Source organism: Quercus suber, unplaced genomic scaffold, assembly GCF_002906115.3.
Source record: "Quercus suber isolate HL8 unplaced genomic scaffold, Cork oak 2.0 scaffold_127, whole genome shotgun sequence".
NCBI classification, from domain to species: Eukaryota; Viridiplantae; Streptophyta; class Magnoliopsida; order Fagales; family Fagaceae; genus Quercus; species Quercus suber.
Window position 1 is genome coordinate 1,403,645 of NW_027069590.1, and position 15,590 is coordinate 1,419,234.

The 15,590-nt window shown below is 37.9% G+C and overlaps 1 protein-coding gene across 2 annotated transcripts in view; it reads left to right on the plus strand.

Moving 5' to 3' along the window:
• Positions 1–15,519, plus strand: part of LOC111988661 (phosphatidylinositol-3-phosphatase myotubularin-1) — a 17,456-nt gene extending 1,937 nt beyond the window's left edge. The window contains exons 4-14 of one of the 2 annotated variants that reach the window (XM_065776084.1): positions 732–803; positions 3,503–3,572; positions 4,131–4,180; positions 5,001–5,290; positions 5,412–5,485; positions 5,599–5,662; positions 5,793–5,858; positions 13,556–13,655; positions 13,794–13,907; positions 14,602–14,771; positions 15,051–15,519. In XM_065776084.1, coding sequence (XP_065632156.1) covers positions 732–803; positions 3,503–3,572; positions 4,131–4,180; positions 5,001–5,290; positions 5,412–5,485; positions 5,599–5,662; positions 5,793–5,858; positions 13,556–13,655; positions 13,794–13,907; positions 14,602–14,771; positions 15,051–15,183 — 1,203 coding nt within the window. In that variant the 3' untranslated portion in view covers positions 15,184–15,519. The remainder of the gene's footprint in view (positions 1–731; positions 804–3,502; positions 3,573–4,130; positions 4,181–5,000; positions 5,291–5,411; positions 5,486–5,598; positions 5,663–5,792; positions 5,859–13,555; positions 13,656–13,793; positions 13,908–14,601; positions 14,772–15,050) is intronic. The other variant, XM_065776085.1, reaches the window with a different exon arrangement.
• Positions 15,520–15,590: the final 71 nt, after the last annotated feature.

A 15,590-nucleotide genomic window follows, 5' to 3' on the forward strand; every position in this document is an offset into this window, starting at 1 on the left:
TAAAACAAAGAAAAGAATTTAAACGCGATTCCATTAGCAGTCAATTTCATATAATATTGGTCCCTGATGTAATCAAATAATCATTTCTGGTAGCAAGTTGTAGTGTATAATGAATGCTTATAATTAGAAGCAAAAAGAAGAAGAATAAGAAGAGGAGAAGAAAATTGGTATGGTAACCCAGGAGGGATTTATGGTTCCCTCCTGTTATATTTAATATAAATGATAATGACATTAATGCCCTTACAAGTTGTTGATAATTAGCCTAATGAGCTCTAGCTCAATTGGCACCTCCTCCTCTTGTAAGAGCTAGGTGTAGGGTGAGATTATGGGTTCAAGACCCATGGAGTGCATGTGTAAACTGACCAATAAAAAAAAAGAAGAACTTGCTGATAATTAGAACTGCTGTTATTGCATGTTTGTATGACTTGATCCCCTATGCTCCATTTGTTTTAGCTCAATACTATTATCAGCCCATGTGGTCTGCAGAAGCTTAAAATAGATATTACATCTATTAGAATTGAATATACTCCACAAACGTATCTATATAAGCATCTCCATATGTATGCATGTGTGTTGTGTATGTGCATGGATGTATTTATGCAATTGTGAGTGTGCCCATGTAGATGGGTGTATGTATTTATGTGCAAATAGACGTGTGTATGTTTATATATTTTGTATGTTGCGCGTCATTGCCTCCGCTTTTTTCTAATATTCTTTTTTTCTTTTCTAAGAGTGAGGGAACAAGGAATATCATTGCACTTGGCACAATTCCACTGACCACCATAGAAAAGTTCAGCAAAATGGTAAGTTCTCATTTTTGTAGAGTTCCCCCCCCACACACCCCCACCACCCGCCCCCCCCACCCCCCCCCCACACCCCCCCACCACCACCCCCCGGCATTTCTCTTGTTGTGTTAATATCATGGTAATGTTATGTGGAAAATTCAATTTGGTTCTCCAGGCTGGAGTATACATATATCTATAGATTACGAGGTTGCATTTTTGAGACAGGACTCTGATTAAATTTTAAGGGAGTGTTTGGAAATTCCTTTCTGCTGAGTTTTATTTATTTATTTTATGATTGTGTAAATAAATTTCTATGATGCATATTTTAGTTGCTTTTGGCACTTAGAAGCATGGTGAAAAGATTATATTTACCATTTCCTAATAGTTTAAGCTTTTGGGACATTTGGTAATTTATTAGCATTCATTCTAGATGGATTCCAACATGGTTTATCTACTCCAGTTCTTACTCAATTAAATAGTGTTTATAAAAGATACTACAGGCTCCAGCTTCGATCATTTATTAGTCGAACAAAGCTAAAATCCCAGTGGAAAGCATTCTCATAAAATCTCAAGTAATTTTCCACTGAAGCGTTGAAGCCTCCTTATTACACACAATACGAGAGCCCACACCCACCTCAAAGCTAGTGATGTGATAGAATTTGTCCCACTATATTCTTACATAGGCGGACTCCATAAGACCCATGAACCTTATTGGAACACCAAACTCACATTCTACCTTATTTTTGTCCACCACCTGTCTTCAACCCATAAGGTCCATGAACCTTATTGGAACACCAACCCCACATTCTGCCATATTTTTGGTCCACTACCTGTGTCCATAAGGCCTCTCTCTTCAAATACCACCAAAGATCCCTAGTTAGACCTGATTGAACAAGACTGAGTCCCTGATGCTTAGCCCCCCAGCATTGAATTGGTTCACAAACTTTTTCCCAATTTACCTCTCTCTTTTTCTCTAAAATTTTCCATATAGGGCAAAGAGGAGCTACATTTCATAAGACTATTTTTGAAGTTGACCAAAGGCAGAAACTATAAAAGACCATAGTTTGCTCCCAAAGGAGTTATATATAGCAACAGATTATCAACTGATTGACTATTAGTATTACACTTACACGTGCCACACCAATTTACAAGGATAATATGCTACTCCCTCCGTCCCAAATTGTTTGGCCTAGTTAGAAAAACCCAATTATTTAGGGAAACATCATGAACTGCCATATCGCTTTAAAAAAAAAGTTAAAAATTTCCTAAATTACCCTTAAACAAATTTATCAAAAAATTATTTCAGAAAAAAAAAAAAAAAAACATTTCTAGTATTGGCGCCAACTGCCAAGCAATTTTCAAAGTTATTGTAGATTTCAAATTTTATTAGTGTACTACTCTTACAATTTGCAAACCTATATTCAAATCCAAATTCTATAGCCCCCAAGCCTAATCCAAATTCTATAGCCCCCAAGCCTAATCCAAATTCAATCTTTATCTTTAAATCAAATTTTAATACTGTAGATTTTAATTTTTAAATCAAATTTAGGTTTTTAATTTTTTTTAATTAAAAAAATGCTCCCACAAATAAATTAATGGTGTTAGACTTTTCAAACAGGATATAATTTTGGGACATTCCAAAATGGAATACAAACCAAACAATTTGGGATGGAGGGAGTATTTAATAAAATTATCCACAGTTAAAAAGTGCACCCAAAGATGCTGTCCACACAAAACAAAGCAACATTTTGGGAATTTTACCATACCAAATACTCTTTCAAGGACATTGCCCCTATAAGATACTCTTAAAGCTTCATAATAAGAGTGAGCACTGAATTTTCCTTTGTGGTTCAACTTTTACAATGAATCGTGAAGTTTGCACTGAAATGTTTTTGGCATTTTATTGTCAATGTAAATGATCTTTGTGAATTTAGTTTATACATGACTCTGCCCTCATATGTGTTGATAAGATCTTGTTTAACATCCTTTGCCATAACCACTGCCTCTATGGTGTTGCATTACCCATGTGTCCATCCAAAGGCCACTTAACCTCTCTAGGTTGTTAACCTGATCTCTTTAATTTCTTTGAACTTCTTTATTCTGGTCATTGTAGCGTGTGTTTGGCATTAGCTTTTTTGTTCAGCTTTTAGCCTTTATGCACAGCTTTTTAAAACCTTATTTTTTCAAAATACAAGTATATTTTAGCGTACTTTCAGCAAAAAGCTAAATTAATTGATGCCAAATGCACACGAAGTATGATACATCTACTCGTTTAGTTGTTTTAAGATACCCTCTTTTAATTGCTTTCTAATTTATCATCCCTTCAATTTATATATGACATATTAGAGTTCTGCACTAGCTGTCAAGCTCCTCTCTCTCTGATCTTCTGTTGGCTGTGGCAAGATTCAAGAATAAAATATGAAGTATATTCAATGTAAAAACATGACTTGCTAGGCAAGTATGAGAGGTGCTGTAATCTTTGCAAATTTCTTGTCCACCATCATCATGCTGGTGCGTAAGTTGTCTTAGGAGATGACACATTCAACTTATTTCATGATATCAATTCCCTTAGTTTTATTCTTTTGACTGGATTGACATATTGAGTTGTTTATCAGCCATGTAGTTAGACCTTTGGATATTGGTACCGCCCTAATGTTTGTGATTCTTTGTGAGTATAAGTAGTTGCATGTCTAATTTACTGCTTTAAGTGAATGTAGGTCATAAAGGCTCAATCAGCCCCTCGTCAATCTGACAAAACACCGTCACGACGACTTCTTCAGGTCATTGGTATGGATTTTGATAATTTCTTTCTCTGGTATTTTGATATTTCTATTTTTGATATGTTAATCCCAAGGGGTAGCACAATTGGCTGGGGACCGTGCTGCATGAAGTGGAGATCGTACTTTGAATCTCTCCTTCCCCCTCCCCTTGGGGCCAAAACTTATTAAAAAGAGGAAACATTATTATTTATATATTCTTAATACCATATGTTTGTTATGTTAGCTTTTCTTTGCACTTTGGCTCCTCATATTATTGAACAAAATTTAAAAAGTTGTTGCTGATACAAATGATAAGACAGTTTAGAAGACTAGGACGTCCTTTTTTTCCTTTATTTTTTTTAAATATTTTTTAAAAATAGTCCTCCAATGAATTTAAAGCACTTCTGTTTTTCATCGCCAATAGTTATTATTGGAATGGTGGCTACTTTTATTGCTACTTGGCTGCGTTATTTCTTTGGCCTACTTAGTCATGTAAACCCTATACAATCTAGTTCGATAGTCTAGATTTACTTGGTGTTTCTTTGTGAATATTGCAACAAATTATGGTTCCTCTTATGTTTTGCAGGCAAAGATATGAGAATTATTGTATTTGGTTTCCGCCCTAGAACGAAGCAGGTAAATTTCACCGTGTTGCTGTTGTATTCAATTTTCTATGTTTGATGTTCAAACAATGAAGGCTTCAATATATTTGCATATGTTTTAAAGCTTCTTGTTGTGTATGGTAAAATTTTGATTATTTATATAATAAGGAATGAGCATAGAATTTGTAAGAGGTCTCCACAATGGATTCCTGAAGTGAACATGATTTAATGACATTTTTAAAGACAAGTAGGTAGCAGGAAGTAAAGATTCATTAGCTTAGGAAATAATTATTGGGCTTAAATGTTACCAGATATTTGGGAAGGAACTCCAATGTGTCCCAAAATAATTCTAAATTCTTCTGAATCTAAATCAAATGAATTCCTTAAATTCTAGAATTTGCCTATGCCAGATCATTTTTCTTCTAACAGTTAATCTTTAAATTGGGAAAAACTTCATTCCAGCTGAAAATGTAATTACACCTTTGGTAGTTTGGTTAGAAAAGTATGCGTGTGGGGGTAATATTGGTAAAGCGAGTTATAGAAGATGTTAGCTGCAGGTGGAGCGGTGTTGACCTAAGGTTATATGTATTGTATTGCTTGTTACAAAAGTAATTGTGAGGTTTATGATTTGCTAATTTTAATGCATAAGGAACAGGTGTGTCTAGTAAATCAGTGCTTTTCTTTTCTTCTTTGTCTGTACTTGTAATTTTCATTTTTCAGTTATTGATTTATAGTTTAGAAGAGTTAATTATGCTAGCATATGGCATTGTTCTAAGCCAATTAATATAATTATTCATTAATGTAGAATGCTGTAAGTAGCTTCTTGCATATGGTATGATTTTTTAATCTTACAGAGACGTGAAGTATTTGATGCATTACTACGGTGTACTAAGCCAGCAAGCCTATGGGATCTCTATGCTTTTACTTCTGGAACTTCCAAATTCAAAAATAGTAACCCAAAGGAGCGATTACTAACCGAGTATTTTCGGCTTCTTGGAAAAGGCTCCTTCCGCCCGTCAATGGATATGATTGAGAAGGGGTCATTCACATTTTCCAATGACTTGTGGAGAATAAGTAGCATAAATTCCAATTATGCAATGTGCCAGAGTTATCCATTTGCCTTGATTGTGCCAAAAGGCATCAGGTTAGAAAGTGTAATCTATACTTTCTGACTTTTGTCCTAAAATTTCCAACGTTAATAAAGTTTGCTTCATTTTGATGCTGGAATTGTGCATGCGATAACTTTATATGGCTGTTGATGCTAGTGATGAAGAAGTGCTTCAGGCTTCAACCTTTCGTGCAAGATGCCGATTACCTGTAGTTTCCTGGTGTCATCCTCGTATGTGACTCATGTTATTTTTGTTGCTTTTGTCATCCTGGTATGTGGCACATCTTATTTTTGTTGCTTTTGTTTGTCATGACTTATGCTTTGCTATGCATTATAATTTATAGGAAGTGGAGCTGTCCTTGCACGTTCATCTCAACCATTAGTTGGTCTCATGATGAATATGAGGAGGTACAGAAAAGAGGAAACATTGCAGCAAAAATTAGATGTTGTATGCATGGATTTGAAGTGTTAAAATTTTTCTTTGATCCATATAGCTCGTTGAAATTACATGAACTGACTTCTCTGCATTTGTCTTCAGCAACACTGATGAAAAGCTTGTAGCTGCACTTTGCACTCAACTTGCTAGTGTGAGGGGGGCTCGGAGGTAGGCGTGTAAAGCTATTTCCTTTCTGCTATTTATTACTAGCCTCATCGCACATGCATGTTTAGAGGGTTTTTATTTTTACTTTTTTAGTTTTAAATTCCATTACTGTTTGGACATGGAAGAATTTCAAAATTTTTGGTGGTTATATTTTTATCAACATTTTAAGATATTAGAAGTTACAACTATAAATAAAATATGGGGAAGGAATCAAATATATATAAGGGATTTTTAAAATTTGACTATTTTACCCCTTACCATTTTATTTTATTCCAAATTTCTTTTAACTGTAAATCAAAATACCTTTTTTGGTCCTAAATTTGTGTTTTTGAGAAAGTCAATTTGAAGAGTTTCTATTTAAGAAGTCTATCAAAATAATTCTTCCATCTCTCCTTAATCTCACTTCCTTTACAAACAATTTTTTTTCTTCATCTTTAATGCGCTTGAGACAATTCAAGTCTCTTGCTTTCCTTTCCTTTGCCTTAGGAAGTTCATAGATATTCTTTTCATCATCCTTCATCTCCAAATTGCTTTATAATTCATTGTATCTTTAATTCTAGCATTTGGGACCCCCTTTTTTAATTTCCTCTTTGCTATTTTATAATTTTCATAAGCAACACTGTCTCTATGTTTGGGCAGGTTTCTATGGCTCTCTCTATAATCTAACTTTTGCTTGAGCCTCCTCATTCCACCACCATGTCTTCTTAATCAGTAGCTTACATTGTTAGATTCTACAAGTACTTCCTTAGATGCTCCTTTAATACAACTAGCCATTTCATTCCACATCTCATCAAAATCTTAATCGGGGCATTACTTGTCTTTTTTGATTATTTCATCTTTAAACACAACTTATTTCTCTCCCTGCAAACCCTACCATCTAATCCTTGGGTTTCTCTATCTACTATCTCTTCTTGTCATCTTTCAACACCAAATATCTAGTACCACCAACATATCTTGAGTGGTTGCGCTCTCTCTTAGTATTGTTACTTTGCAATCTTTACAAATTCTACTAACTTTACGAGTAAGGATGAAATCTATTTCGCTAATGTTTGTCCCACTTTTTGAAGATAATAATTGAATTCCTCTTCTTGAACTAAGTGATTTTTAAGATCATATCATATGCCATTGTGAAGTCTAAAATATCATCTCTTGACTCATTCCTTGCTCCATATCCCCGCCTGCATCAACTCTTTCAAATCCCCTTTTCTCTTTTCCGACAGGACCATTTAGGTTTCCTCCAATAGAAGTCTTTATCCCATTTGACAACTCTTGAATCAATTTATTCATGTACTCCCAATTATCCAAAAAAAAGAAAAAAAAGAAAAAAGAAAAAAGAAAAAGAAAAACATTCATGTAGGAGTTATTGCTATGGCACTTTCTTCTTCCACAAGAATGGATAGAGGATGAGATTGTGTTCAAAATCCTCTAGGTGTGTAACTTATCATTAAAAATTTGACCAAATTGTGTGTTTGTGTGTTCGTGTTTTGAGACTTCATGTTCTAGTCATGGAATTCATAGGTATTGTGTGTTTGTGAGTTATAAGAACAATTTTTGCTGGGATTCTTATAGTCATTAGGATCATCTTGGCTGCATTATGGGTGGTGTTCGTAGTTCTTTTATTGAATCCAAACTTTTTCAATTGGTGGTAGAGGAAGGGGGACGACATTTTTCTTTAAGGATTTTTTGAGCGGAGTAGGTACTTCATGAAGTTGGTCTTCATGGGTAAGAAAGGGGCACAATGGCTGATGAAGAGTTTAGAACAGTTAGTTGTTGGGAGCAGTCCGAAGTACTTTTATTCGTTCAGGGAAGATGATTCAGCCTACACCCTCCAACGGAGCTCCAATTCGTTTGGCTTGTTCCTACTATTGACTGAACTTAAAGTTGGCAGGTCTAGGAGGTCCATCATCATTCCAGTAGGCAGAGCAAAGAATGGATGGAGGGTTTTTGGGTTAGAGTTAAGGAAGTTGTTGGAACTTGAAAACTATGTGAATGGTGGGAATGGGCAGTCGATTTTTGTGGCACAGCCTCATAAGGATAACTCTAGGATTCAACCTTAAATCCTTTGCTGATATTGTGCGTGGGCATGAGGTGCAGGTCAGGGGCAGAAATCAGTCAGAGTTGCAAAACCCAGTAAGTAAACAAAAAATGTTGAGCGAAGTGTCGGCAAGCTTACCAGGTCCGGCGACTCTAGAAGGTAGAGTTGTGGGTTCTTTGTGCGGAATAGAGGAGCTTAACATTGGATAGACAAATCCGGTAGGATATAAAAGGAGATCTCCATTGAATTTCAAATCAAATTGGACTGAACATGTTTATGGAAATAAATGGGAACTGGGGAACTCTGACTGGGCAGGAAAAAGCTTGATTGTAGAAGTGAATGGGGAAGGAAAAAGGAGGGTGGTGTGGAATAAAGGTGGACTGAGGAGTTCCTTATGGGTAATAAGGGATTAGAGGGAGCACGTGCCTAGTGGTTCATGGGTTCACAATTTCCCTATGGTAGGCTCAGACCAAGATGGTACTCTAGTGGGCCTTCTAGTGTTCTCTGGTCTAGAGCCCACCGGCCCACTGAGGTTGGAAGTGGGTGAAAGCCCAATTGGGGGGGACCTGAAACTTTTAAGGCAGGACGCCCATGCACGAGTGATGTCCAAAGCATCTCACTTTACGTCGAAGGCTTAGGACATCACAAGGGCTGATGTTGATCTTGCCGTGGAGCCACCAGTGAAGGCCAGCACAGGGCGACATGAAGCTTTGGTGATGGCGGTGAGCTCGGTGACCCAAACCGAGATGAGTTGTGCACCGGCAAAGGCATCGGTGAAGGTAGGTGGTCCTTTTTCCGATGGGTTTCACGTCGGGGCTTCATTGGCGACACGAGATAGGGCCGATACAGCTCCTTTTGACACCACGAGGACAGATTTGGTGTCTTTTTCTCCAACTGAGCCTTTGGGTTGCCTTGCGGAGACTTCAGCGGAGGTTGAGAGTCTTTTTTTTGGTGGGCTTCGCGCCGATGAGCCTCTGTCCACACTGGGTAAGGCAGAAACAGAGGGTGATAGGGCATTAATAGGTCTTGAGCTATCAAATTACGTTCCGAGTCCACTAAGAGTTGGGATTGAGGAAGGGGGTGTTCTGGGTGGAGATGAAGGTGATTCGGTTGAGGGTGCAAGTGATATTCAGGGGATTGACACCTCCTATCAGGCTAACCGTCAGTGTTGGCATTGATTGAGGTCGAAACAGCTTATGCAGTTGAGGCCCTGGGTGATGTGGAGATTTCTTCCCCCTTGGTGTCTATTAATCCCCTGGGGGTGGTTGTGACAGCTGATTTGAATTGTAATACTAAGGTGAGGAGGTTGGATAACACTTTGAAGGCGTCTAATTGGGTGAAATATAGACTACCTAGTTTTAGAAAGATGATGGGGCTTTCTTTGGGTCGACATGAGAAGAGGTGTATTATGCTTTTACAAAGACTTGAGACGGAGATTGAGGCAGCCAAGCTGGTGCGTAGGAAAGATGCTGCCCACCAAAAAGCTGTCTCTAAGGATAAAGGGAAGAGGGAGTTGAGGAATTTGATTTCCTCGGTTAATTATGATGGGAGATAGTTTTCTTTTCTTTGGCTGCTTGACTAAGGTTGTAGTAGGGAGTTTACAGTTTCAATGAAATTAAGAATGGTGTCATGGAACGTTTGAGGTTTGAATGATTCGTGGAAATGTTTGGTTGTTAGAAATTTATTACGGGAATGGCATTGTGATGTAGTTTGCCTTCAAGAAACTAAGCTTGCGGGCATGGATAGACAGTTGATTTGCAGCTTGTGGAGTTGTCCCTATGTAGACTGGGTAGCATTGGATGTGGATTAGACAGCTAGTGGGGTTTTGATGATGTGGGATAGGAGGGTTTTAGAAAAGCTGGAGGTAATGGTGGGTCATTTTTTCGTATCAGTTCGGTGGCAGGGTTTGGGGGATGGCTATATTTGGGCTTGTTCTGGAGTTTATGGCCCAAATGATAATAACTTGAGGGGGCAGTTGTGGGATGAGCTGATTGGAATTCAACGACTTTGGAAAGTTCCATCGTGTTACATAGGGGATTTCAACATTGTTTGCTTCCCCAGTGAACGGTTGGGGGGATCTCGTCTTACCCCGACTATGGAGAATTTTTCTGAGTTCATTGAGGAGCTTAGCTTGATAGATTTGCCATTGGAAGGAGGGAGTTATACTTGATCAAGTGGCTTGGATCAGCCTTCGATGTCTAGGATAGATAGGGTTCTGGTTTCTCATGATTGGGAGGATCACTATCTGGATGTGACCCAACGGGTTTTAACTCGTCCTATTTTAGACCATTTTCCCATTTTAGTGGAGGTAGGAGGGATATTAAGGGGGAAAAGTCCTTTCAGGTTCGAGAACATGTGGTTAAAGTCGGATGGGTTCAAAGATAGGGTTCTTTATTGGTGGAATCGATATTCTTTCTTAGGTACCCCAAGTTTTGTACTTGCCAAGAAGCTGAAGGCATTGAAGGAAGATATTATTCAGTGGAACCAGAGTGAGTTTGGAAATGTCGTGCATCAGAAAAAAGAACTGCTGGAGGCTTTGAAATTATTGGATGTTAAGGAAGGGGAGCTCGGCCTTTCTGAAGTGGAGTTAGGTGAGAGGGTTGTGTTGAGGTCTCAAATACAGAACTTTCTCTCTTTGGAAGAAGTCTCGTGGAGACAGAAGTCGAGGATGTTTTGCATTAAGGAAGGAGACAACAATACCAAAATTTTCCACAAGATGGCCAATTCTCGGAGAAGGCATAATCATATTAGTATCTTGGAGGTGGAGGGGGTTATCTATGAGGACGAATTCGAGATGGCTGACCAAGCTGTACAATTCTATAAAAAATTGTACAAGGAGATTGATGAGTGGAGGCCTTGTGTGGAAGGTTTGGAGTTTGATCAAATAGAGGGGTTGGAGAGGGACTGGCTTGAACGGAGGTTTGAATGGGAGGAGGTTCTTCGAGATGTCAAAGAGATGGAAGGAGATAAAGCACCAGGTCCTAATGGTTTCTCTTTGGCTTTCTATCACCATTGTTGGGAAGTTGTGGAAAGAGATGTCTTAGCCGTATTTGAAGAGTTTTATTAACACAATAAGTTTGAAAAAATCTCTTAATGCAACTTTCATAGCCTTAATCCCTAAGAAGAATGGTGCTTTGAATATTCGAGATTTTAGACCCATTAGTTTGGTGGGGAGTGTTTACAAGATTTTGGCTAAGATGTTGGCAAACCGCCTTAAAGAGGTATTGGATCAGCATATATCGGAGTCTCAAAACAGCTTTGTGGGTGGTAGACAGATACTTGATTCAGTTCTCATTGCTAATGAGTGTGTTGATAGTAGGGTGAAGAGTAAGATTTCGGGTGTTATTTGTAAATTAGATATTGAGAAAGCTTATGGGCATGTGAACTGGGAGACTTTTCTTGATTTGTTGAAGAGAATGGGTTTTGGGGTGAGGTGGTGTAGGTGGATCTGCACTTGTATTTCTACAACCCAATTCTCTGTCTTGTTTAATAGGTCTCCAGCTGATTTCTTTGGGAGCTCAAGGGGATTGAGACAACGGGACCCGCTATCCCCCATGTTGTTTCTGGTTATGATGGAGGTCTTCGCGGATGATACGATTCTGTTTTGCGACGCTGATGAGGAGCAAATTCTACATGTTAGGATGCTTCTTTTTTGTTTCCAGGCAGTGACAGGTTTAAAGGTTAATGTGCTGAAGAGTGAGATGGTTCCCATTGGGGAGGTTCCTAATGTCTCTGTCCTGGCAGAGATTTTGGGATGCCGGATTGGGTCTTTGCCTATGACCTATCTTGGTATGCCTTTGGGAGCATCCCACAAGTCCCCTACTGTTTGGAATCCTATATTGGAGAAAATTGAGCGTAAGTTGGCCAGTTGGAAGAAGATATATTTGTCAAAAGGTGAAAGATTAACGTTGCTTAAAAGCACATTATCTAGTCTCCCCAGTTATTATTTGTCACTTTTCACCATCCCTACGAATGTGACCAATAGAATTGAGAGGTTGCAAAGGGATTTCTTGTGGGGGGACTCCAAGTTACACTTGGTGGGATGGGACAAGGTGTGTGCACCTTTGCAAAATGGTGGGTTAGGAGTAAGGAAATTAACTACTTTCAATAAAGCCTTACTTGGGAAGTGGTTATGGAGGTTTGGGTACGAGGAGACAAGGCTTTGGAGAAGGGTTGTATCTCTCAAGTTTGGGGAAGAATGGGGGGGATGGGCTTCCAAGCTAGGTAGAGGGATACGTGGGTGTGGCTTGTGGAGAAGTATCCGCATGGGATGGGAGGATTTTAGCAAGAATATTCGATTTGAGGTAGGGGTGGGGGAGAGAGTGAAGCTTTGGACTGATCAATGGTGTGAGGATTCTCCACTTCAATTGACTTTTTCGAGTGTGTATGGGATTGCCTCCAATAAAGGGGCATCGGTGGTCTCTTCTCTTGAACGGTTGGGGACTGAGGAGCGGAGAAGTTGGGATGTTCATTTTACTTGGAGACCAAATGATTGGGAAATGGATGGGGTGGATGATTTTCTCCATACATTGGGCTCAAATCTACCTCACACTGAAAATGGAGATCGTATACGATGGAAGTTGACAAAGAATGGGGATTTTGATATTTGATCGTTCTACAATAAGTTAAGAAGCCCCTTGCCCATTATTTTCCCTTAGAAAGGTGTTTGGAAGGTTAAGGCTCATCGGTGTGTTTCCTTCTTTGTGTGGACTGTTGTATAGGATAGGATCCTTATAGGTGATAATTTGAGGAGTAGGTGGGATTTTGTCGACTGATGTATCATGTGCCCCAGTAATGGGGAGACGGTGAATCATTTGTTACTACATTGTTTAAAGGCTTATCGGTTGTGGAGTTTGGTGTTTAGATCTTTTGGGTTTTCTTGGGTCTTGCCAAGATTGGTTGTGGATACTCTATTCGGTTGGTGGAATTGTCCTGGAAAGCATTTGTCTAGCATTTGGAATTTAGCTCCATTATGCTTGATGTGGTGTCTTTGGAGGGAGCGAAATAGGAAGATGTTTGAGGACATGGATAGTTCGGATGACCAGCTTTTAGCCTCTTTCAGTGGCACTTTGTTTGACTGGTCTAGGGCTTGGAGACTCACCTCTAGTGATTCTCTCCCTATGTTCCTTAGCTCTCTCCTGTATACTTAGTTTCTTTTTTTTTTCTTCTCCCTTTGTATTTTTCTTTCTGCCTTATGTTTTTCTGCATAAGGAGGTGTTCTTGAATATACATCTTTATTACTTATCAAAAAAAAAAAAAACATTCATGTACTCCCAAAATTTTTGCTTGATGGATTCTTTCAACCCTATTTGAGTAGCATGTGCACTAATTATGTTAATTGTCTCTTCTCCTAAAACAAGAGGTATTGATGAAATTCTATCCTTTATTTTCCTAACATCAACAACTTATTCTTGAAGAATATATATCTATGATTATGCCTACCCCATTTTTATTTTAATATTTTCCTATATACCATAGCTTATATCCGGTTTGTTCAACTTCTCTTAATTTCTCATCTTTCTATGGTATGCAAATATATATATATATATATATAATATTCTACTTTATATTTATATAAAAAAGATTATTAATCATAGTTGTCCACACTTGCTGCTAATTTTAGGTAAAACTCTCTGAAACTCACTGTCACTTATTTATTTTCCAGGAAGCTATATATAGCTGATGCAAGACCAAGGAAAAATGCTTTAGCAAATGGGGCCATGGGAGGTGGCTCAGAGTCATCGTCAAATTATTTTCAATCTGAGGTCTGTTTATGGTTTAAACTGTCATTTATTAATATCTTGGCCATAAACTTGATGTCTTATTATTTGACTGTCTCATTTTCCTTTTGTGTGGTTGTTCTTTTTTTTTTATTTTTTTTATTTTTTATAAAATTTTATCAGATAGTTTTCTTTGGGATAGACAACATACATGCGATGAGGGATAGTCTTGCTCGACTTAGGGACTACTTAGACACTCATGGCGCTACTTCTTCAGATGGAATGTCATCATTCTTGGTTAGTTCAGAGTCTTATATAGATCTGGCTGCTTATCAGTGATACACTATATTAATTAATTAGTTTGTTGGGAACTGAAGTACATTTCCTGAGATATGAAATGATGTTACTGCAAGTATTATATGATTTCTATTCTCTTTAGTTTTGTGAATGTCAATATTGAAGCAAGACAATATGGTCAAAATTTGAAAGTTGACCTTGGAATTTGTATTGCTGCTTAGAAGGTGTGGTTCTTTACATCTTCAAAGTCATAAAAACTAACACAGCTGTGAAACTTTTCCTTACAATAATATATGGTAGATAATTACTTTCATAATGCTGTGTTTTTATGATCCACTATTATTTCCCTTTCATGTAAGGTTGACTGCTCAGATTAAACTTTTGGGGTTCCTTTTAAGTCGATGCATAGTGTCCATTAAGCCTAGCTTACTTATGATTTCATGCGTGTGAGCCAATTTTGAAAGTGTTTCTGAAGTCTAAAAGTCCTAAAATGTTCTCAAGGCACCTTATATTGCTTTTACCTATCAAATTATTATTATTTTTTTTAAATGTTCTCAAGGCCTGCAAAGTGGGGATAATCTCAGAATTCATTTTTGTTGAGCTTTTATGGATGTTATTTTGTGCATTTTTAATCAACTTCTAAAATGTCTTGTTTGTAATGGGTGAGAGCCTCTGATACTAATACTATTGACAGAGACATGGTGGATGGACTTGGGGTGGAGGCAACCTGAGCAGTATGTCTGCTTCGGTATCAACCCTTGGTGACAGTGGTTGGTTAATACATGTTCAGAATGTCTTGGCTGGTTCGGCTTGGATTGCTGCACGTGTTGCTTTGGAATCGGCATCAGTGCTTGTGCATTGCAGGTTATAACTCTTTTAGTTAATCATTGTGACAATTAAACAGAGGTCATTGAATTTGTTGATTACATGAGGCCAATGAGCTGTAGCTCAAATGACACCTTGGGTTGCGCCGTGGTGGGTGAGGTTACATATTCAAGATTGGTTAGGTGTGTGTGTAACTTACTAATATAAAAAAATGTTGACTGCATATGAAGTTTGCAGTCAACTTTCTATAATCTTCTACGTTTTAGCCTTCTCTTTTTTTGCTGGTTTAGAATCTATATTTTCTATTGTTTTGTGTAGTGACGGATGGGATAGAACAACTCAGTTGGTTTCACTTGCTAGTCTGCTGCTTGATCCATACTATCGGACATTCACAGGGTTTCAGGTATTAGCTGAATATTACTGGACTATGTCCTTTATTTTTTTAGAGTAATCGGATTCTACTAAAAAAACAGAAGGGATTAACCTTAGGACACATTTGTGTGTGTTTGACAACCGATTATAAGTTAGCTTTTTTGCTTAAATTATCCAGTATTTACAGGTTCCACATTACTTGTCGTAGCTTTATTTGAAGTAATATAAGTTTCAGCTTTTTAAAAATAAGCTAGCTTTTTGTCTCACATGTGGGTTTTAATTAGTTCAACTGATAAAGTCTCTTGTCCTCGAATAGGAGGTCTGGGGTTCATTCTCCGCCTACTCCAAAAAACCAATTGAAGTCTCACAGTATGCTAATAAGCTACTAAAAATAAGCAATTCCACAAGAGATAGAAATAAGGAAAAAAGCCACACCAAAAAAAAAAAAAAAAAAAAAATTACAACTATCTAAACAATGCCAAGGTG